Source organism: Prorops nasuta, unplaced genomic scaffold (genome assembly GCF_024137725.1).
Source record: "Prorops nasuta isolate Cenicafe-Biocafe unplaced genomic scaffold, Cenicafe_Pnas_1.2 PNAS00002, whole genome shotgun sequence".
NCBI lineage: Eukaryota > Metazoa > Arthropoda > Insecta > Hymenoptera > Bethylidae > Prorops > Prorops nasuta.
The window spans coordinates 9,773,641-9,789,012 of record NW_027116799.1 but is presented as its reverse complement, the minus strand read 5'-3'; the positions used below and the strand labels follow the sequence as shown (position 1 = coordinate 9,789,012).

General features: G+C 40.2%; 3 protein-coding genes across 5 annotated transcripts; 2 read left to right on the top strand and 1 right to left on the bottom strand.

The window, feature by feature from the left end:
• Window positions 1-15: 15 nt before the first annotated feature.
• On the bottom strand, window positions 16-9,851 carry Wdfy2 (WD repeat and FYVE domain containing 2). Of its 2 annotated transcripts, none has more exons than XR_010824126.1 (8): window positions 3,195-3,491; window positions 2,984-3,125; window positions 2,691-2,896; window positions 2,376-2,615; window positions 2,157-2,295; window positions 1,888-2,087; window positions 1,602-1,800; window positions 16-1,154 (listed from the first exon to the last, which is right to left on the bottom strand). XR_010824126.1 is itself a non-coding variant. In XM_066741889.1 (8 exons), the coding sequence occupies exons 2-8, from the start codon at window positions 3,353-3,355 to the stop codon at window positions 1,662-1,664; spliced, it is 1,227 nt and encodes a 408-aa protein (XP_066597986.1). In that variant the 5' UTR covers window positions 3,356-3,362; window positions 9,836-9,851; the 3' UTR covers window positions 16-1,661. The 2 variants fall into 2 exon arrangements, 1 of the variants encoding a protein (XP_066597986.1); XM_066741889.1 differs by adding an exon at window positions 9,836-9,851 and having other exon boundaries at window positions 16-1,800; window positions 3,195-3,362.
• Window positions 3,604-5,286, top strand: LOC136782459 (AKT-interacting protein-like). Of its 2 annotated transcripts, XM_066741911.1 has the most exons (8): window positions 3,604-3,641; window positions 3,716-3,813; window positions 3,893-4,080; window positions 4,147-4,211; window positions 4,283-4,383; window positions 4,460-4,647; window positions 4,714-4,882; window positions 4,964-5,286. In XM_066741911.1, exons 2-8 carry the CDS (start codon window positions 3,799-3,801, stop codon window positions 5,045-5,047), a joined length of 810 nt encoding a protein of 269 aa, XP_066598008.1. In that variant the 5' UTR covers window positions 3,604-3,641; window positions 3,716-3,798; the 3' UTR covers window positions 5,048-5,286. The 2 variants fall into 2 exon arrangements, with proteins under 2 accessions (XP_066598008.1, XP_066598000.1); XM_066741903.1 differs by having other exon boundaries at window positions 3,620-3,813.
• On the top strand, window positions 5,365-8,207 carry LOC136782473 (cdc42 homolog). The gene is made up of 5 exons (XM_066741924.1): window positions 5,365-5,739; window positions 5,833-6,036; window positions 6,103-6,212; window positions 6,274-6,471; window positions 6,804-8,207. Exons 2-5 carry the CDS (start codon window positions 5,859-5,861, stop codon window positions 6,891-6,893), a joined length of 576 nt encoding a protein of 191 aa, XP_066598021.1. The 5' UTR covers window positions 5,365-5,739; window positions 5,833-5,858; the 3' UTR covers window positions 6,894-8,207.
• Window positions 9,852-15,372: the final 5,521 nt, after the last annotated feature.

Below are 15,372 nucleotides of genomic sequence, written 5' to 3'. Positions count from 1 at the left end.
AAATTGTTTCGGTAGGATATATTCTTTAGCAACATACAAAATAACTATAATATTATGTATTTCTCATTCGCAGACAATTTAAAACTGGCATAATAATTCAATCATATCGCAAAATGATACAATATCATTCATATCTAGTAAAGAGAAGACTACTGAATTAAGTAAAATATTTTGATTTTACAAATATATTTGTATTCAGGTACAAGATATGCATTATATTGTTTCGATGAGAACATGCAACTCGTAACGCGTAAGCGCTAACAATAACTATACACTTACTTTTAGCAAATGCAATATGTATATTATACGTTTCTAAGTGTATGTATTGCATAATATTCTTACAACGAATTTTTGTCACTTTTTGGAAGCTCGATTGATCGATTTTTCCCCCTCTTTCTTTACAAATAAACTTTTCACCTTTAACATCAGTGCAAATGGAATGTTTCTAAAGAAAGAATAAGGAATCGTTTGATTCTTCGAAAAATAGCGGAAAAATTGCATAGCTTGTACCCACTTATTATATATAGATTAACAGAGAAAAATATATTTAATGGCAAATTCAATATTCTCACACACCACTTGCCGCGTTTCCTAATATAATAATTATTAATAATTAAACAATCATACATTCAATAGTAAGCAAAGAGACTAGGGATCTTTAACAATTGCTTTTAACACAGTTAAAACCTTATGAAAACCTATTGAATAAAATGCAGAAAAACTTCTTCTTGATTTTTACCTTATACTTTTTTGTTCTCACTTACGTCTTTCAAGTCTAAAGAATATCGGAACAAATGAACTGTAATTGTGATTCCCGATAATGACCAATCACCACACTTCTCCCTTGTCATAGCATTCTTTCGACATGAAACACCTTTTCGACTAAACGTTATTGTTTAATGCTTCGAGGAACAAGCGAAGCGTAATAATAATCACTTACGTGACGACCCCTCGGGCAATTGTTTACTCCTCGAGAGAATTTAAAACAGTAAGCAAATATTTAAGCTCCTGTAATAATAACGTATCACACATATACAGAGCATCGATATTTTACAACTCAGCAACGTGTTTTGATCAGCCGATCGTTTTTCAATTGCTCGTATAATTGTGTTAAATACAGTTTCTCGTTTTCAATATAATAATAAAGTTTGTAGCTAGAAAATGAAGAAGGAGCTATGATACTTATGAGGATTAATTAGTAGTGTACATGTTTATCGTTTTATAATACAACAGTCAAGAAATTATGAAGATATTTCTAATAAATGCTTCCTTCCATTTTAAAGTAAAGTTTGCAAAACTTTACCATGGTTGTCAAAAAATAGCTAGATCGTAGTTTGCTTTGGTCATTTTAGAGCAAAAAAAAATAGTTCTAAAATAATGTGTAGTATACATATTACTTATAACTATCGTATAACGAGCCACAGCTCACAAGTTCCCTAATAAATTTATTTTCTGCAGAGTTCATTCGACTATTTATCAACTTAATCGTATTATAAAACGTGAAAAAAAAGTTAAAAGTCGCAGTTAGACACAATAATGAGATAATCACAAAAATAGGCTCTGAATAATACACATCTTTCCATTCACAAACATGATCTTACCTTTTTCGTTTGATTCGATCGAGTATTTATAAATATAATCATATACTTTCTGGAAGAGATTCACTGTAAAAGTGCCGTTATATCCCAAATTTTAATTACTCTATCCTGCCCGATTGTCAATAATCTTCGTTGTGACGTATCCAAGTCCATTCCGATCACATTATGTTTAGCATCGTGGAACGATGCCAAAGGCGTTTGGCTGCAAATTTTGATTAATTTGTTAAAAGTTTGCAATTATTTTATTGCTTTAATTTGTATGTATTATTGATTGATCATGCATCCCTACTTTGCAGCTTTAAGTTGAATGTGACAGGGATCGCATACTCTGACTTCGAATTCAAAGCCCATAGACGGGATTGGTATACGTTGTGAGGTACAACGAGCACAAAGTGCTCTTCCACAATGACGACAATGATGCTGTCTCAATCCAAATTGTCGCTGATCCATCATTGCTTTTATATTCCAGAAAAATGGCCGTCCGCAAGCCTGATCGTATATTAAAAATTCATCAGTGTAAGTAGAGCAGTATTAAAATTTAGTAATAAATTTACATACTTCACAAGTGTCAGATTCTACCCACGCCGCAGTCTCTTTTCTATTTGCAGCCATATCCCAGCACACTATAACGCCGTCTTCGCCACCGGATAATAAAACACGCTCGTTGCTGGCGTAACACAGAGCAGTTACCTTATTACTGGAAAGGAAATAAAAATATGATAAAAATTACACTTTGAACAATAAATATTATTCCCATTCTAAAATTAAAAAACATACTGATGACCCTGTAGTTCATACGCGGTTCCCTGACGTCCACCAATATCCCATACAATGATACTTTGATCGAAGCTTCCAGAAAATAAAAGCTGCTTCTCAGAATCCCATGCCAGAGTATGAATGCTGCCTGTGTGAGCTTTCAATGTGGTAATAAATGTGACACCATTATTTTCTAATTTCAGCATAGCTATTTGTCCAGAATAGTCTCCAACAAAAGCATGCTTTGATTGTGCATCAAATCTATGATCTTATTAAGAAATTGTTTAGTATGAAATGAGTATTATTCTCAACCAGTGTGTAATTAACAAAGGATACTGTAAGGCTGTGTACCAAGCATCTGTCTGATAAGAGCCTAGTTTTGCTCCAGATTCTGAACTATGTAGCTGAAATGATTTATCACGGCCAATGCTCAATACCCAGTCGTGGCTTTGTGCATATATGACTCCTGTAACTCTAGCTTGGTGGGCTAAATATTCTCTCATGGCAGTCATCCGATTATAATCCTGCTCCAGAATAAATTCCTAAAAATTTCAGATTGCTGGAATTATTTTTGGAAAGAAAATAATTACTGAATGATACAGGCACAAGTGATTCACGGATAAACTAACATTTATACAACCGTTTTCTAAACCAACAAACAACTGGCGTGTCTCAACGCAATAATGCATGGACGTTGCCCCTGCTGTCATGTATTGACAGACACTTGGCCAATATTGTCCAGAGTCTCGTTTCAGCCATACTCTGATAGTCCTGCAGAAAAAAAATCTTAAAGAAGTAGAAGCAAAGACTATTCGCTCGAAAAGGAAAAATATTTATTACTTGTCATCGCAAACGCTGATTACTCCTTCTTTCCGAGGTATGATAACAGCGGCATTAACGTCATCATTGCAGCCTTCTAATTTTGACAATAAGACTGGCTTTCGGCTGCTACTGAATTTATCTTGATTCACGCCTGGTGCGGGCTTTATTTCAGCTGCCATTTCAACCCTAAAAGTTAAAAGCTTAATAATCTTATGAAGAGGATTGTCATTTGACAGTTGTTCGACTTCGATTTTAATCAGAATTAATACACCTGCGTTTTTAGCTAGATATCACTCGCGCAAATGTGTCGACTAGAGAGAACCTGTCGGTTTTATCTCAAACCGTAAGAAGTTTCTTTATCGGTAGAGAGAGATTACTGGAGATGACAGAAGATGTTGCGCAGCGTAGAGTGTAGAGCGAGAGAGGTGGAGAGAGGAGAGATCATGTTTGGTGAAGGGAGGATTAGTTAGTTGTCAACTTGTCAAGTTAAAAATCAACTTAACATTTTATTAACGATTACGACATACCATACTTTTTAGATTAGATTGGACGAGATTCAGATATGCACTTTTGAAAAGAAGTATATTACTATTGAACGGAGCTCGGTTACTACCCGTATACTATGTCGGGAATTAATGTAAGTCAGCTGTTTACTTAATTAATATTTGTAAATAAACAAAATAGTACTTTTTTATAATAATTTACTTAATTTTCAGAATGAGAGCGAAAGGCGAAACGATCTGAAGAGGGAAGGTTCATTTAGAAAACTTTTGCCATCTAGCAAGAGTACAAATGGAGACCCACAATTAAGTATGTCAATAAAGATGATTGACAGACCAAATGTTTCTCAAACAAGCAAAGAATATGCAGTCTTTTTACAAGAGTACAATATTTTGTCAGAGTAGTAAGTATTGACCCTAATAAAATAGGATAGTTTGTTTTATAAATTACTTTATTGCTCTTTTTATAGCAATTTATTGTGTAACCAAGATTTGAAAGGGATATATGTCATACCATCCGCACAAAATTCTTTCTGTAAGTTTGCCTATCCAATGTTTTTTTTATGTAAAAATAAATATGTGTTCTAACATTGGTTATTTTACTAGTATGGTTCGGAGTACAATTTGTGAGGCAAGGGGTCTATCAAGGTGGAATTTTTAGATTTACCATCACATTGCCAGACAATTTTCCTGATGGTGGATGCCCAGTAAGATTTTCTCTTAACACAACAAAAAATTTGTTAAAATAGTTTTCTTTTTAATGGATGTATTATATTTATTTAGAAAGTTATATTTCAAACAAAAATTTTTCATCCCCTCATTAGTCCTGAAACTGGAGAATTATTTGTTTCTCATGACTTTCCTGAGTGGAAGAGAACTAATAGGATCTGGCAATTGATACAGTTCATAACAAAAATACTCATAAAAGTAGATACAAAAATGGTTGCTATAAATCAAGAAGCAGCATCATTGTAAGTACATTTATTGAACAATGTAAATAATATAAATGAAGTACTTAATCAATTATTTCATTATAGGTTGGAAAATAATTTTGAAGAATTTGAATGTAGAGCAAACTTTTCAGCCAAAGATAGTATAAGTCAGATATATGATCCACCCTCAATTGATGATCCTCATTACATAGCATTCAGTCCATACATAGCTGAATTGCATGATCCATTGAAGCAATTAATTTATGAACCAAGGGTAGGTTGTATAATGATTGAATATTTTAAAAACTGTTTAAAATCTTACATAATTATAACATGTGCTTTGACAAAAATTTAGGAAGAAGAAAATAATAGAATCATGGGTTTCTCATGGGTTCAGCCAGGATCGTTGCAACCTTTCTCCAAACCAGAAACCAGATAGCAAATTGCTGTGAAGTCTTTTTACATAGTAAAGTTACAGTTTATGGAAGTTATTAGCTTGATTGCTCTCTTACATATGTAATAACATAACTTATTAAATACGTTTGAAATTATTTTTATATATAAAAATATAATGGTTTGTTTTTATATGAAATACTAATATAAAAATCGAAGATTTTTTATACAGCTATAATACTCTGTATTTTTTTTTAAAGCAAAATAAATAATCTTTACATATTATTTCTTATAATTTAAATCCTACAGAATCTATCTTTTAATTAAGAACCCAATTGTCGGTTCTTGAGCATTCAAACACCGTTGTTAAAGCTCGATTAAATATCACAGTCACGAGTTACAATGTTAGATTAATGATTAATAATCGCCTCAGATTTGAAAAGAATTTGAATCGATTATAAAATTCCTTGAATGTTACCTAAACCTCAGTTTCTTTATCAAAAGCATTTTTATCAATCATAAAAATTAAGCAAATAAGCGGTAGTTCCATAACCTTAATAATAATTACAACTTTAGAACTCTGACCGGATTGACGTAAAATATCAGACATTTAACGCATTTAACTAAACTCGTACGTGCTACAAGCTTTTGAGAAAAGAAATAGCACCCTGCATTTAAATTTCGTTTCTCTTTAAATAGAAGATATAATAGGAACGATCGTTTTTAAGATTAATTGTGGTAAAATATTTGTTCTTATAATTTGTTGTATTGAAAGACGTATTTTGAGGTTAGAAGCTAATTAAATTCAATTTATTATTAACTATATTCCAGAGGATATTTTATAAACGAATATCAAGATGCAAACAATAAAGTGTGTAGTGGTAGGAGATGGAGCAGTTGGAAAAACTTGTCTCTTAATCTCGTACACAACAAATAAATTTCCTTCGGAGTATGTGCCTACTGTCTTTGATAATTATGCAGTGACAGTAATGATTGGTGGTGATCCTTACACCCTAGGATTGTTTGATACAGCTGGTAAGCAAGTAGTTAATGTTAAAAATTTTTGTACATTAAATGACACAATATTCTTACTGTTTTAAGGCCAAGAAGATTATGATAGACTTCGTCCTCTGAGCTATCCTCAAACAGATGTTTTTCTAGTTGGTTTCTCTGTAGTTTCCCCATCATCATTTGAGAATGTGAAAGAGAAGGTAAAGTTACACATGAATATATACTCTTATGAATAAATATAATAAAAGATTTAAATTTTAGTGGGTACCAGAAATTACTCACCATTGTCAAAGGACTCCATTTTTACTTGTTGGCACGCAGATTGATTTAAGAAGTGATAGTGCAACAATAGAAAAACTTGCCAAAAATAAGCAAAAACCAATAACACCAGAGCAAGGTGAGAAGCTTGCAAAGGAATTGAAGGCTGTTAAATATGTAGAGTGCAGTGCTTTGACACAGGTAAAGAGAAATTTCTACATATACCATTAGACAGATATATAATAGTGAATAGAATTAATTAAGCAAAAAGGAACTAGCTTGGAATATTATAAACCTGAGTTGACAGCACCGAATATTGCAGAACTAGACTAAAGATATTAATTTCCAGAATAAAACTTTCAAGAGCAGGTCACCTAACAAGATATAGTAGAAATTTATTACTAAATACCATATCTTGTAAATAGTAGTTTTAAAAATGTTAAACCTTTCATTATAAGTTAGCTCCTTTTTGCATAACTATTTCTCCAATTATGACCAAACATGAGAAAAAAAAAAACCAATGGATCTTTCAGAAAGGGCTAAAGAATGTATTTGATGAAGCAATTTTGGCAGCGTTAGAGCCGCCGGAACCGACTAAAAAGAGAAAATGCATCCTTTTATAAGCACAAATTACTCAATGAAGCGTTGAATGGATGAAAGATTGAATAAAGCCGCTCTTGTGCTGATACGAGAATTGCGCTTTAATAAGATTTCTGTAAAATATTTTGATATTATAAATTTCTGTTTTATTTGAAGGAAAGAAATTTGAAATGATTTTTGTGAAACATCATTTCAGCAATCTATTAGCGAGAACGTAATATTTTGATTACGTTCTACAAAATTATTTATTACAAGAATATATTATCATAAAGAATTTAACGAATCGGTGCTACAGATAATAGCGATAGCTTATACTATAATTATTTATACTATCATGGAATATATAAGTATTATATAAGTATACAATATATAAGTAGTATTAATTACCAATATAAAGTTTCTTAAGACTTGTAAAAAGTGGTATTGGCACGTATTTTAAGCGCTTGTTTATATATAATTATAATTATAGCCAATGTAAGAGGTTTATATAATGAAAACTCATTACGATTGAATCGAAAAAAGGAAAAAAATCCTACGTTCAAAGTAAATAAACTAGCTTTTAGCAGTGGTTTATAAAGAATTCGAAAAAATGTATGTATACACAACGTAGAGGTACGTGTATATACGCACACACTCGTACCACGTTTGTTTTGTATTATATTTTCTGAATACAAATATTGTTTTTTATCATTCCCAAACGCCCCGTTAATTTTAAGAGTCTTGTCCTCTCTATAAGATTCGTAGATGACAGCGATAAAAGAATGTTTTTTCTTTCTCACATGCCGTATAAACTTTTTTTCGAGAAGCTCGGAGAATTTCATCGCGATCATGGAAGAAGCAGCCACCGGATCTATAGTGAAGGAATCGGATCGTAAAACATCGTTTACGAGGGTTCCCGCTCTTTTCCACCAGCACCGAAGTTATTTATTTATCGTCCAGCCAGCAGCAGCAGCCCATGGGGCATGGGCATTCAAGCTAATCGCAGCACGCGAAAGCGGATTCCTGTTGATGTGCAGTCTAAATTTTGATTTGCGGATGAGATTTGTCTTGCTTTCTTTCAAAGTAGAAATGGGTAATGACAAGGAGGCGGGGGAGAAAGAAGAAGAAGAAGAAGAAGAAGAGGCGGAAGAGCGAAACGTTCAACGTTGAACCGGCACGTGCAACGTGAAATACAGGGTCTGTGGAGAAACGGGAGGCAGTCATTTGGTGATCCGATACGTGTATACGAGGGTTACAGGATTCCAGGATGTATATGGTGTACCGCGATCCGTTCTGCTAGCGCGTGCGCCCTATGTTTTACTTCAATTAGATGAAATGATCATGGTAGCGTGTATCATCGCACGGAAGGACCCGGACTCGGACTTGGATGGATCCTGATCGAAGCTTACAGCTCCATTGCAGAGGACGTGCCTTCGAGCACCCTTGACATTATCGCTAATAATCATTTCTCCAGGGTCCACGAGATTGCTGTTGCGATTAATATTTCCCGGGCGCTATTAAAGCCGATCCCTGTCAAAGCAACAGGACGATTCGTCTAACGCGAGACATGGTGGGAGAGGTTAGGGAGAAGGGGGGGAGGGTTAAAGGGGGGGGGGGCAGCACTATAAAACAAACTGACCACCTGGAGGCAGCAAAGCGGGGGGGCTGCTGGTTCGAGCGCACACGTTGACACAACTCATTTTTACGCCGAATCCCACGCACTATTCCTCTCTCACTCTCACACACTCTATATCTCTCCGGGTGTTTATGCTGGTTTATCCTCATTCTTAGCTGTTTCGCCTGAGTAATGGCGCGAGATCTGTGTCGTACTCGCAGAGGGGTGCTTCTTTCTCCTCCGCCATTTCAGATAGCATCGCTTGTCCCCTAACCTGACACGACACGACACGACACAACACGACATTGCCTCAAACCCACCAGAATGGCAAATTCCTTCTAGGACTCATCGATTTTATTCTCGCATTTTTATTACCTTTTTAGATTTCCATCTAGATTTTCACAGCTACGCTTGTGTGTTGGAAGGGAGCAATTATGGCCCCCCGTTGTTGTGGGAAATGGCGGAGTTGGATTTATCTCCGCATCGACCCTGCCTGCGCCCGCCGCGAGAGCTTCTTCCCTTTATGTGTCTTTCAAGACATTCGGAGTCGAGTGTATCCTCATCTTCGTTTTCGCATTCGAAAGCTGCAGCTTGCTGCTCGTAAATCACGCGAAAATGGAACAGCGACTCTGAAGGTGGGGAGGGGGGGGGGGGGGGGGAGACCCAACTGTTCGTTCGGTGAGCCAAATGAAGTCGCGTTGGATACTTTCCTCGCCTGCTGCCTCCTTCAGACCGTTTCACGAGTACAGTGCTACCACACGAACTCCTTCTCCCGCGTCTTCCTCCTGATTAATGCAGCAGCACAGAGACAACCCTGCTCTTCCCCCCTACCTCTTCCCACCACTATGCTTTCAAACGTATCTCATCCTAACCTAGCGAATAGCAATTCGCCTAAAGTCACAGTTACGGGAGCACGAACCGTGAAACCGCCAGTTAATTGCATTTGCTCGTTAAAAAGTATTAATTTAGTAGCGTGCGCGCGCCAGTTGATGCACCCGTAAACCTAATTATTGTAATGCACGCGAGGAAGCATGGCACTGAATTGCGTGCAAATTTGTTGTGTGAACACACGTATCGGATCCCTCGACGAAAGCTCGACTCTTGTTTTTTTTCTCTTCCAATCTCTAAGGAAGAGAAAAAATTTCATAGGTAGACGTTTGGTTTATTATCGCACACAAGTCGACGGCACTTGGCCAACGTAGTGGTCTGCGTTAACGATAACACGAGTAAGCCGATTTAAGAGTGTCTCGACTGCGTTCGAGTGGTGCATGGCGACTGATAAGTTTACCAAGTGGCACGCGTCGTCTCGTCTAGTCGGGCGCCTATAATTTTCATTGAACAAGAAAAAAAAAAAGAAAAACATCGACTCACGGTAGCTCTGCTTTTCCTCACTCCCTTCTGCTGTGTAAGATAAGATCGCTCTTTTATATTTCGTTCCTGTTTTTTTCTTTCTCGAGTGGCGGTATCTGCTTTATACACACTACTGTATCGCACGAAACAGCCATCCATGCAAGAAGCCACACCTGCGACGCACAGATTGAAAGGAAAGGAATATCGAGTATTTGGAATAGTTTAGCCGTTAGCGAAATCTAACCTCGCGTATCGCAACACGCTGATTCGGCAGGACTTTGAAGGGGGAGGGGGGAGGTTTTATGAGAGGTCCGTTTATTCAAGTATAGCTGAACCCTTGGAATCTTTAGGCAGAACTCTGGTCCGATATGCTCGTCCTGCCGAGAAAAAGCTGCAATGGCTCTCCAGTCCTCTCCCTCGGGAACGTTTTCCACATATTTATACCCCCTTATCTAAACTTTAGATTTTGCTTTGGCCCTGTCGATTTACGACTATCGCCCACTGCTACGTAGTACGCGACGGGATTACAAATTGCAGGCTTTTCGAAGGAGACCCTCCGCAGAAATCCTCTATGTACTATATTTATATATATGTGTGTATTTATAATAATAAAAAGAAAAACACGAGAGTCGATACGATTCCTTGCCAATATAGGAAGCAAATCTGGAGCGTTAATTTTTCGAGAGAAATTCTTCGAGGCAAATAATCGAGTTCAAGATAGCGATCCAGGCTCGACGTGGGTGGCACAAGAATGGCTCGCTGTTCTCCTCGGAGAGGCGGCAGATTCTGGTGGCATACATGTACGCATTGTACGAGAAGAGTTTGAAGGTGATGGATCACCGTCGCCGTTGCTCCGATCGCCGAGCATACGCGAGAGTCCACGTCGCCCCCCCCCTCCCTCCTCCTCATTCTCCTGTCCATCCATCCATCCCATTGGCTCCCGCGTCTGCCTACGCGTCACAGCCGCGTGCAGATCTGGATTTTCAGTGTAACCACTGCGAAGGACCTGATCTTGACTGATGGACCAATAAAAAGAACGAGTTACTGCTCCCGGAGAATCCGTTTAAAAAGTTTTGCATGGAAGAGGAGAAGGAAGATTCGCTGGACATTACATGGAGGAGCGCGGGACGTCAGCAGGATGTTTCCTTCACGCATGCCTGAGTGGATCGATGCGCGAGGCGAGGTTAGGTGAGGCGAAGCGAGGTGAGCAGAGCGGTAGGGAATCCGTTCGTTGCTGCTGCTTCTCTGTCTCGACACGATGACGATAAAAAAGGGTGGAAAAAGAGGAGAAGAAAATGAGAGCTAGACCGCAGAGCGTTCTCGCATTTTTCGGCAAATATCGTCGTGACCGGGGTTAGGCTCATTTCAATAGAAATCGCGTTGGTTTATACGATCCTGCCACATGTCGCCGTGTGTCATTACCGACCCCCGGCGGCGGGAGGAGGAACTGGATCGACGCTGGTGCTGCCACTGCTGCTATGCCTTGTCGTCATATGGTTAGCATCGGATCGCGTGTCCCATTACTCTCGAAACGATAGCCTCCTGTCCAAGTAGCGCTACCTCCTTGTCGTTCAGCAATCTTTCTCCTTTTCGAAATGTCCTTTTTTCAAGCCAACACGACAGTGATCTCCGTCGAGCCTATTTCTGTAGAGAGGAGGATAGTTGGGGAACGGTTAAAAGCAGAGAAAAGAGGGAGAGAGGGCCAGGCTCATCAGGCTGATAACCCACGAGACGCGCGTGTCGCCCACTCACGGTGATTGCTGCCAGTGTAGCACACTACTTGACTACTCTGTCTTTCTCTTTCTCTATAGTGGTATATCTATCTCTATCCCCACTCTCCAACCACTCCCCACCCAAATTTCATCTCTCCCACTCTCGATATCAGCCTGCTGGAATGGGCCAACCCCCACCGACCTCGCTCGAGCACGAAACCTGCCGCTGGCCTGCTCTGCTCTGACACTGACTACCTTCTGCCCGACTCTCCTCTCCTGCCTGTCCACCCACACCAATCACCCTAAACCCCCGCTCACCCCTACGGCGAGGAAACCCTTCGCGAAAGCGTCATTCCATTCGATTAGATTACAATACTCCGCGCAACACGCTCCCCCTCCCCCCTCCTCCTCTAACCCTAACTAAACCCGATCCCGCGGGAGAAACTCGCTCGGTCCGACGTTCCCACTGGATTTTACGACAATTAGCCCGCCCGTGTATCTACACGTCAGTTGTATTATATCGACTGTAATTTCTACTTTCTTCTTCGATTTCCATAAACGATCCACTTGAACCCGATTAGTCTAAATATCGGCCTCTGTATAGCGTCGTGTGCGTGCTAGGGTATCAACTTATGTCCTGCAGATGACGCACGATAATTCCTAATTGTCCGGAAGCACGTAAAATTTGCTCGGTCGTCGGTCATTTTCTCTATTAGGAATATACAATATTGCATCGGGAAGGTCTGGAGATAGTGGCGGCGCCTGGACGAGCATCGTCCGTACTCGAACATTATAAATGTAAACAAAGTCGAGACGCGACGAGCTTTCTGTTTACTATGTGTATTACACGATAATTGGAAATCGTTTCGTGAAATTTTGTCAAAACTCCTGCAGTATTTTGCGTAGAAAGAATTTAGAATAATTTATCAAATATCTGTATCTCAGAGAATTTATTCTCTATCTTCCTGAAAAGCTAATTAGCAACCGTTAATTTAACCTTAAATATTCTTAACCTAAGTTAACAAAATGATCGACTTAAGGAATACGAATTATTCGCATAATCAGAAATCAATGGTAAAGGATTGATACTTTGCGTATAAAGATTTACGATGAGAGGACGCTGAAGGTTTGGAGATATCGTGGGTGAGTCCCGAACAAGCATCATTCGTACATCCGCACTTGGAAGCTGAAAACGTAAGGGAGTTAAAACGCGATCCAATTTCTCAGGCCATTGAGTGCGCCGACTACCATCTGTCTAACGGGTGGCTCGTGCTTTTTACAGGCGAAGCGTGAAATGCGCAAACAGAAGCCTCCTGCCGACGCTGCGCTCCTTTACATTTTAATCAAATCATTTCTCTGTTATGCCTTCTCCTTAACCCATCCCCCAGTTTCATCGCTCGACTCTTCTCTTATTCTTATCACGAGCATTCGGCCAATAAGCGGTGCTGCAGCAATTAAGCGTAAGGAGGAGGAAGGGGCACGGCATGAATCTAATTGCAGAAGGAACCCTTTCGCGTAACGACGACGCGATCTTTAGTGTATTATAACCTATAGCACAGAGTCTACATTTCCAATCTGTTAATGACTGGCCGAGAAGGATCGATATCAGGGCCATTTGGCTAAGTAAGCTTTGTCACGGATATTTGCAGCATTTAAGCGTCGGCCGGCTCGTTTTCATTAATTTTCCAAACACTCTCCGCGTCCCTCTCCGTCGCTCCGCCGTCGTTTCAGTCACTCGATAGAGCTTGGAAAAGGGAAAGATGCTGCGGGGCGCGGGCTGGCGCGATGAGGCGGTAGTAGGAGGAGGGGGGGGGGTTGAGGTCGATAAAGTAGCGATCGCGCGCATGGGACTCAATTACACGCTCCGCCGCTTCTTCCTCCTCCCCTCACCTCCACCATCTTCTCATCCACCGCTTTACTTACTCACCCCCGAGTGCCTAACCGCAATGGCGCCGACGCTTCAACAAATTCGCGTTGATTGGCGATCGTTCGCGATCTCTCCAGAAACTTCAACGGAAGGATGATTTGAATTTTTGGTATGGGTTTTGAGGGTGGGGGTGAATGTTTCTCGCGATAGAATCGATAAGATTGATAAGGTGGCTTCGCAGGGAAGAGATTTTCGGTGAGTTTACGCCAATGAGCACCCCTTTCCCATCGAGCGACGCTCACGCCCCTCGGGTAAAGCCCCGGACGAGCCGATGGCAACGCTGCTCCTGTCTCCGCCATTCCTCCATTAAGTCCCGTCACCAAATCGAATTACCCCTTGCCTATGCTGTATACATATATATATGTAGACACATATGCACAGTCTTAACCTGTGTAATCGACCTGCACTGTGTGTGATCATTGAATGATCAAGGGCTGAGAGAGAGAGAGAGAGAGAAAGATTACAGTGTTGTGTTTTCTATCTCTCTCTCTCTCTCTCTCTCTTTCTTCCTCTCTTCGTTCGTTTGTTTACAGTGTCGACTATTGGCACGAGCAAACTGCGTGCGGTTCTTGGAATTTTTCACGCCTAGCAGGTAAGAGTGAGAGTATAAATATACATATATAGATGTAAGAACGATTGAAACGTATAGATGTTTGGAGGGGAGCGTGAATGCTGGCAGGGTATAGCGAATCGATCTGGAAGACGGAAAGACTGGCCGCGTTGCTCTCTCGCAATGCGCCTCCGAGCAACGCGAGCAAACCCGCCGGAGGACTCTGATCCGCTCCTCTCGCGAACACACTGTTGTCTATATATATATATATATATATATGTATGTATATAACGCACCTTCTGCGCTTGCTCGAATTTATTTCATCCACCATCGCTGTGGATGCTGACGCGAACCATTCAAGCAGATTCGCAACGTTCCATCGAACGTTATCTCAATCTTAACTGTTACATGTAAACGGAGAAAGCGAAGAGGAGGGGGGAAGGGGGAAGCGATCAATTAGCAAGGATATAGGTGTGGAAATTAATTATCCCTCGTTTGGGGCATTCGCGACGTAGGTACGCGGAGATTAATTCGACTCGGGTTCATCTTTAACTCATACAAAGTTGGATAGACGCCATTTGAATTATGGATGCTTACCCGGGAGCTTATTAATTACTCTCGGTTAGTCGTTTGGTCCATCAGACGTCTCTCGGATTTGGCTCGTGCGTCTGGGCCTCACGCGGTGTGCCGCGTATTTTTTAAGACCCTTTCACCTAAACACTCCGGCACGTCGAATGGCCCAATTTTTCATTATACTCGATATTCTAATCGTAAACATCTGCTCGGGACGAATGAATGGGAGAGGATGGAATGAATGGGCGAGCGTCGGTGTAATATAATAATAATGATAATAATAATAATATATACACGAAGGGAGCCAAGAGAGGTAAATTCCGTGGAAGGTGTGCGACCACCCGCTACTAGTCTTACCGTTTTGGTCAAGTATCTCGAATTTCATCGTGGTGGGGGTATGGATGGGGGGGGGGGGGGAGAGAGAAAAATATGAAGGAGAAGAAGCGAGCGAGAAATGACTCACGGTAATGAAATATGTTAAGAGGCCTGTTTTGTCGTGAGTACGTTGCGAGGACGTCGCAATAATATTTCATATGCCGCGCGGGGCTAATTGAATGCTACCACGGTAGTAGTTTCGTGTGGACAATAATTAAGCTCGGTGCCCCCCGTGGTGTTTCCTCGAGCGAGCCGCGCGGCTCGAGATGAGCCGAGAGCTCCTCCAACACCTTCTTATAATTTTCTCAACGGGACAATCGGAATCGAGTTCGATACTCTCCTCCAATCCCTTCGTTTGGAACTCTCCGATAGAGGGGGGGGGGGGGGGGAGAAATGAGAATTGATTGCTCGTCAAGCTCGT

What these genes read in the sequence shown, in the direction of transcription:
- LOC136782459 (XM_066741911.1), top strand. An exon ending in ATCCGCACAAAATTCTTTCT is followed by an intron (nt 4,212 to 4,282) that starts GTAAGTTTGCCT and finishes TTATTTTACTAG; the next exon opens with TATGGTTCGGAGTACAATTT. An exon ending in AATCAAGAAGCAGCATCATT is followed by an intron (nt 4,648 to 4,713) that starts GTAAGTACATTT and finishes ATTTCATTATAG; the next exon opens with GTTGGAAAATAATTTTGAAG.
- LOC136782473 (XM_066741924.1), top strand. Translation starts at nt 5,859, where the DNA reads ATGCAAACAATAAAGTGTGTAGTGGTAGGAGATGGAGCAGTTGGAAAA. An exon ending in AGGATTGTTTGATACAGCTG is followed by an intron (nt 6,037 to 6,102) that starts GTAAGCAAGTAG and finishes TACTGTTTTAAG; the next exon opens with GCCAAGAAGATTATGATAGA. An exon ending in TTGAGAATGTGAAAGAGAAG is followed by an intron (nt 6,213 to 6,273) that starts GTAAAGTTACAC and finishes TTTAAATTTTAG; the next exon opens with TGGGTACCAGAAATTACTCA.
- Wdfy2 (XM_066741889.1), bottom strand. Translation starts at nt 3,355, where the DNA reads ATGGCAGCTGAAATAAAGCCCGCACCAGGCGTGAATCAAGATAAATTC. An exon ending in ATCAGCGTTTGCGATGACAA is followed by an intron (nt 3,126 to 3,194) that starts GTAATAAATATT and finishes TTTTTTCTGCAG; the next exon opens with GACTATCAGAGTATGGCTGA. An exon ending in TAGAATCTGACACTTGTGAA is followed by an intron (nt 2,088 to 2,156) that starts GTATGTAAATTT and finishes ATATACGATCAG; the next exon opens with GCTTGCGGACGGCCATTTTT.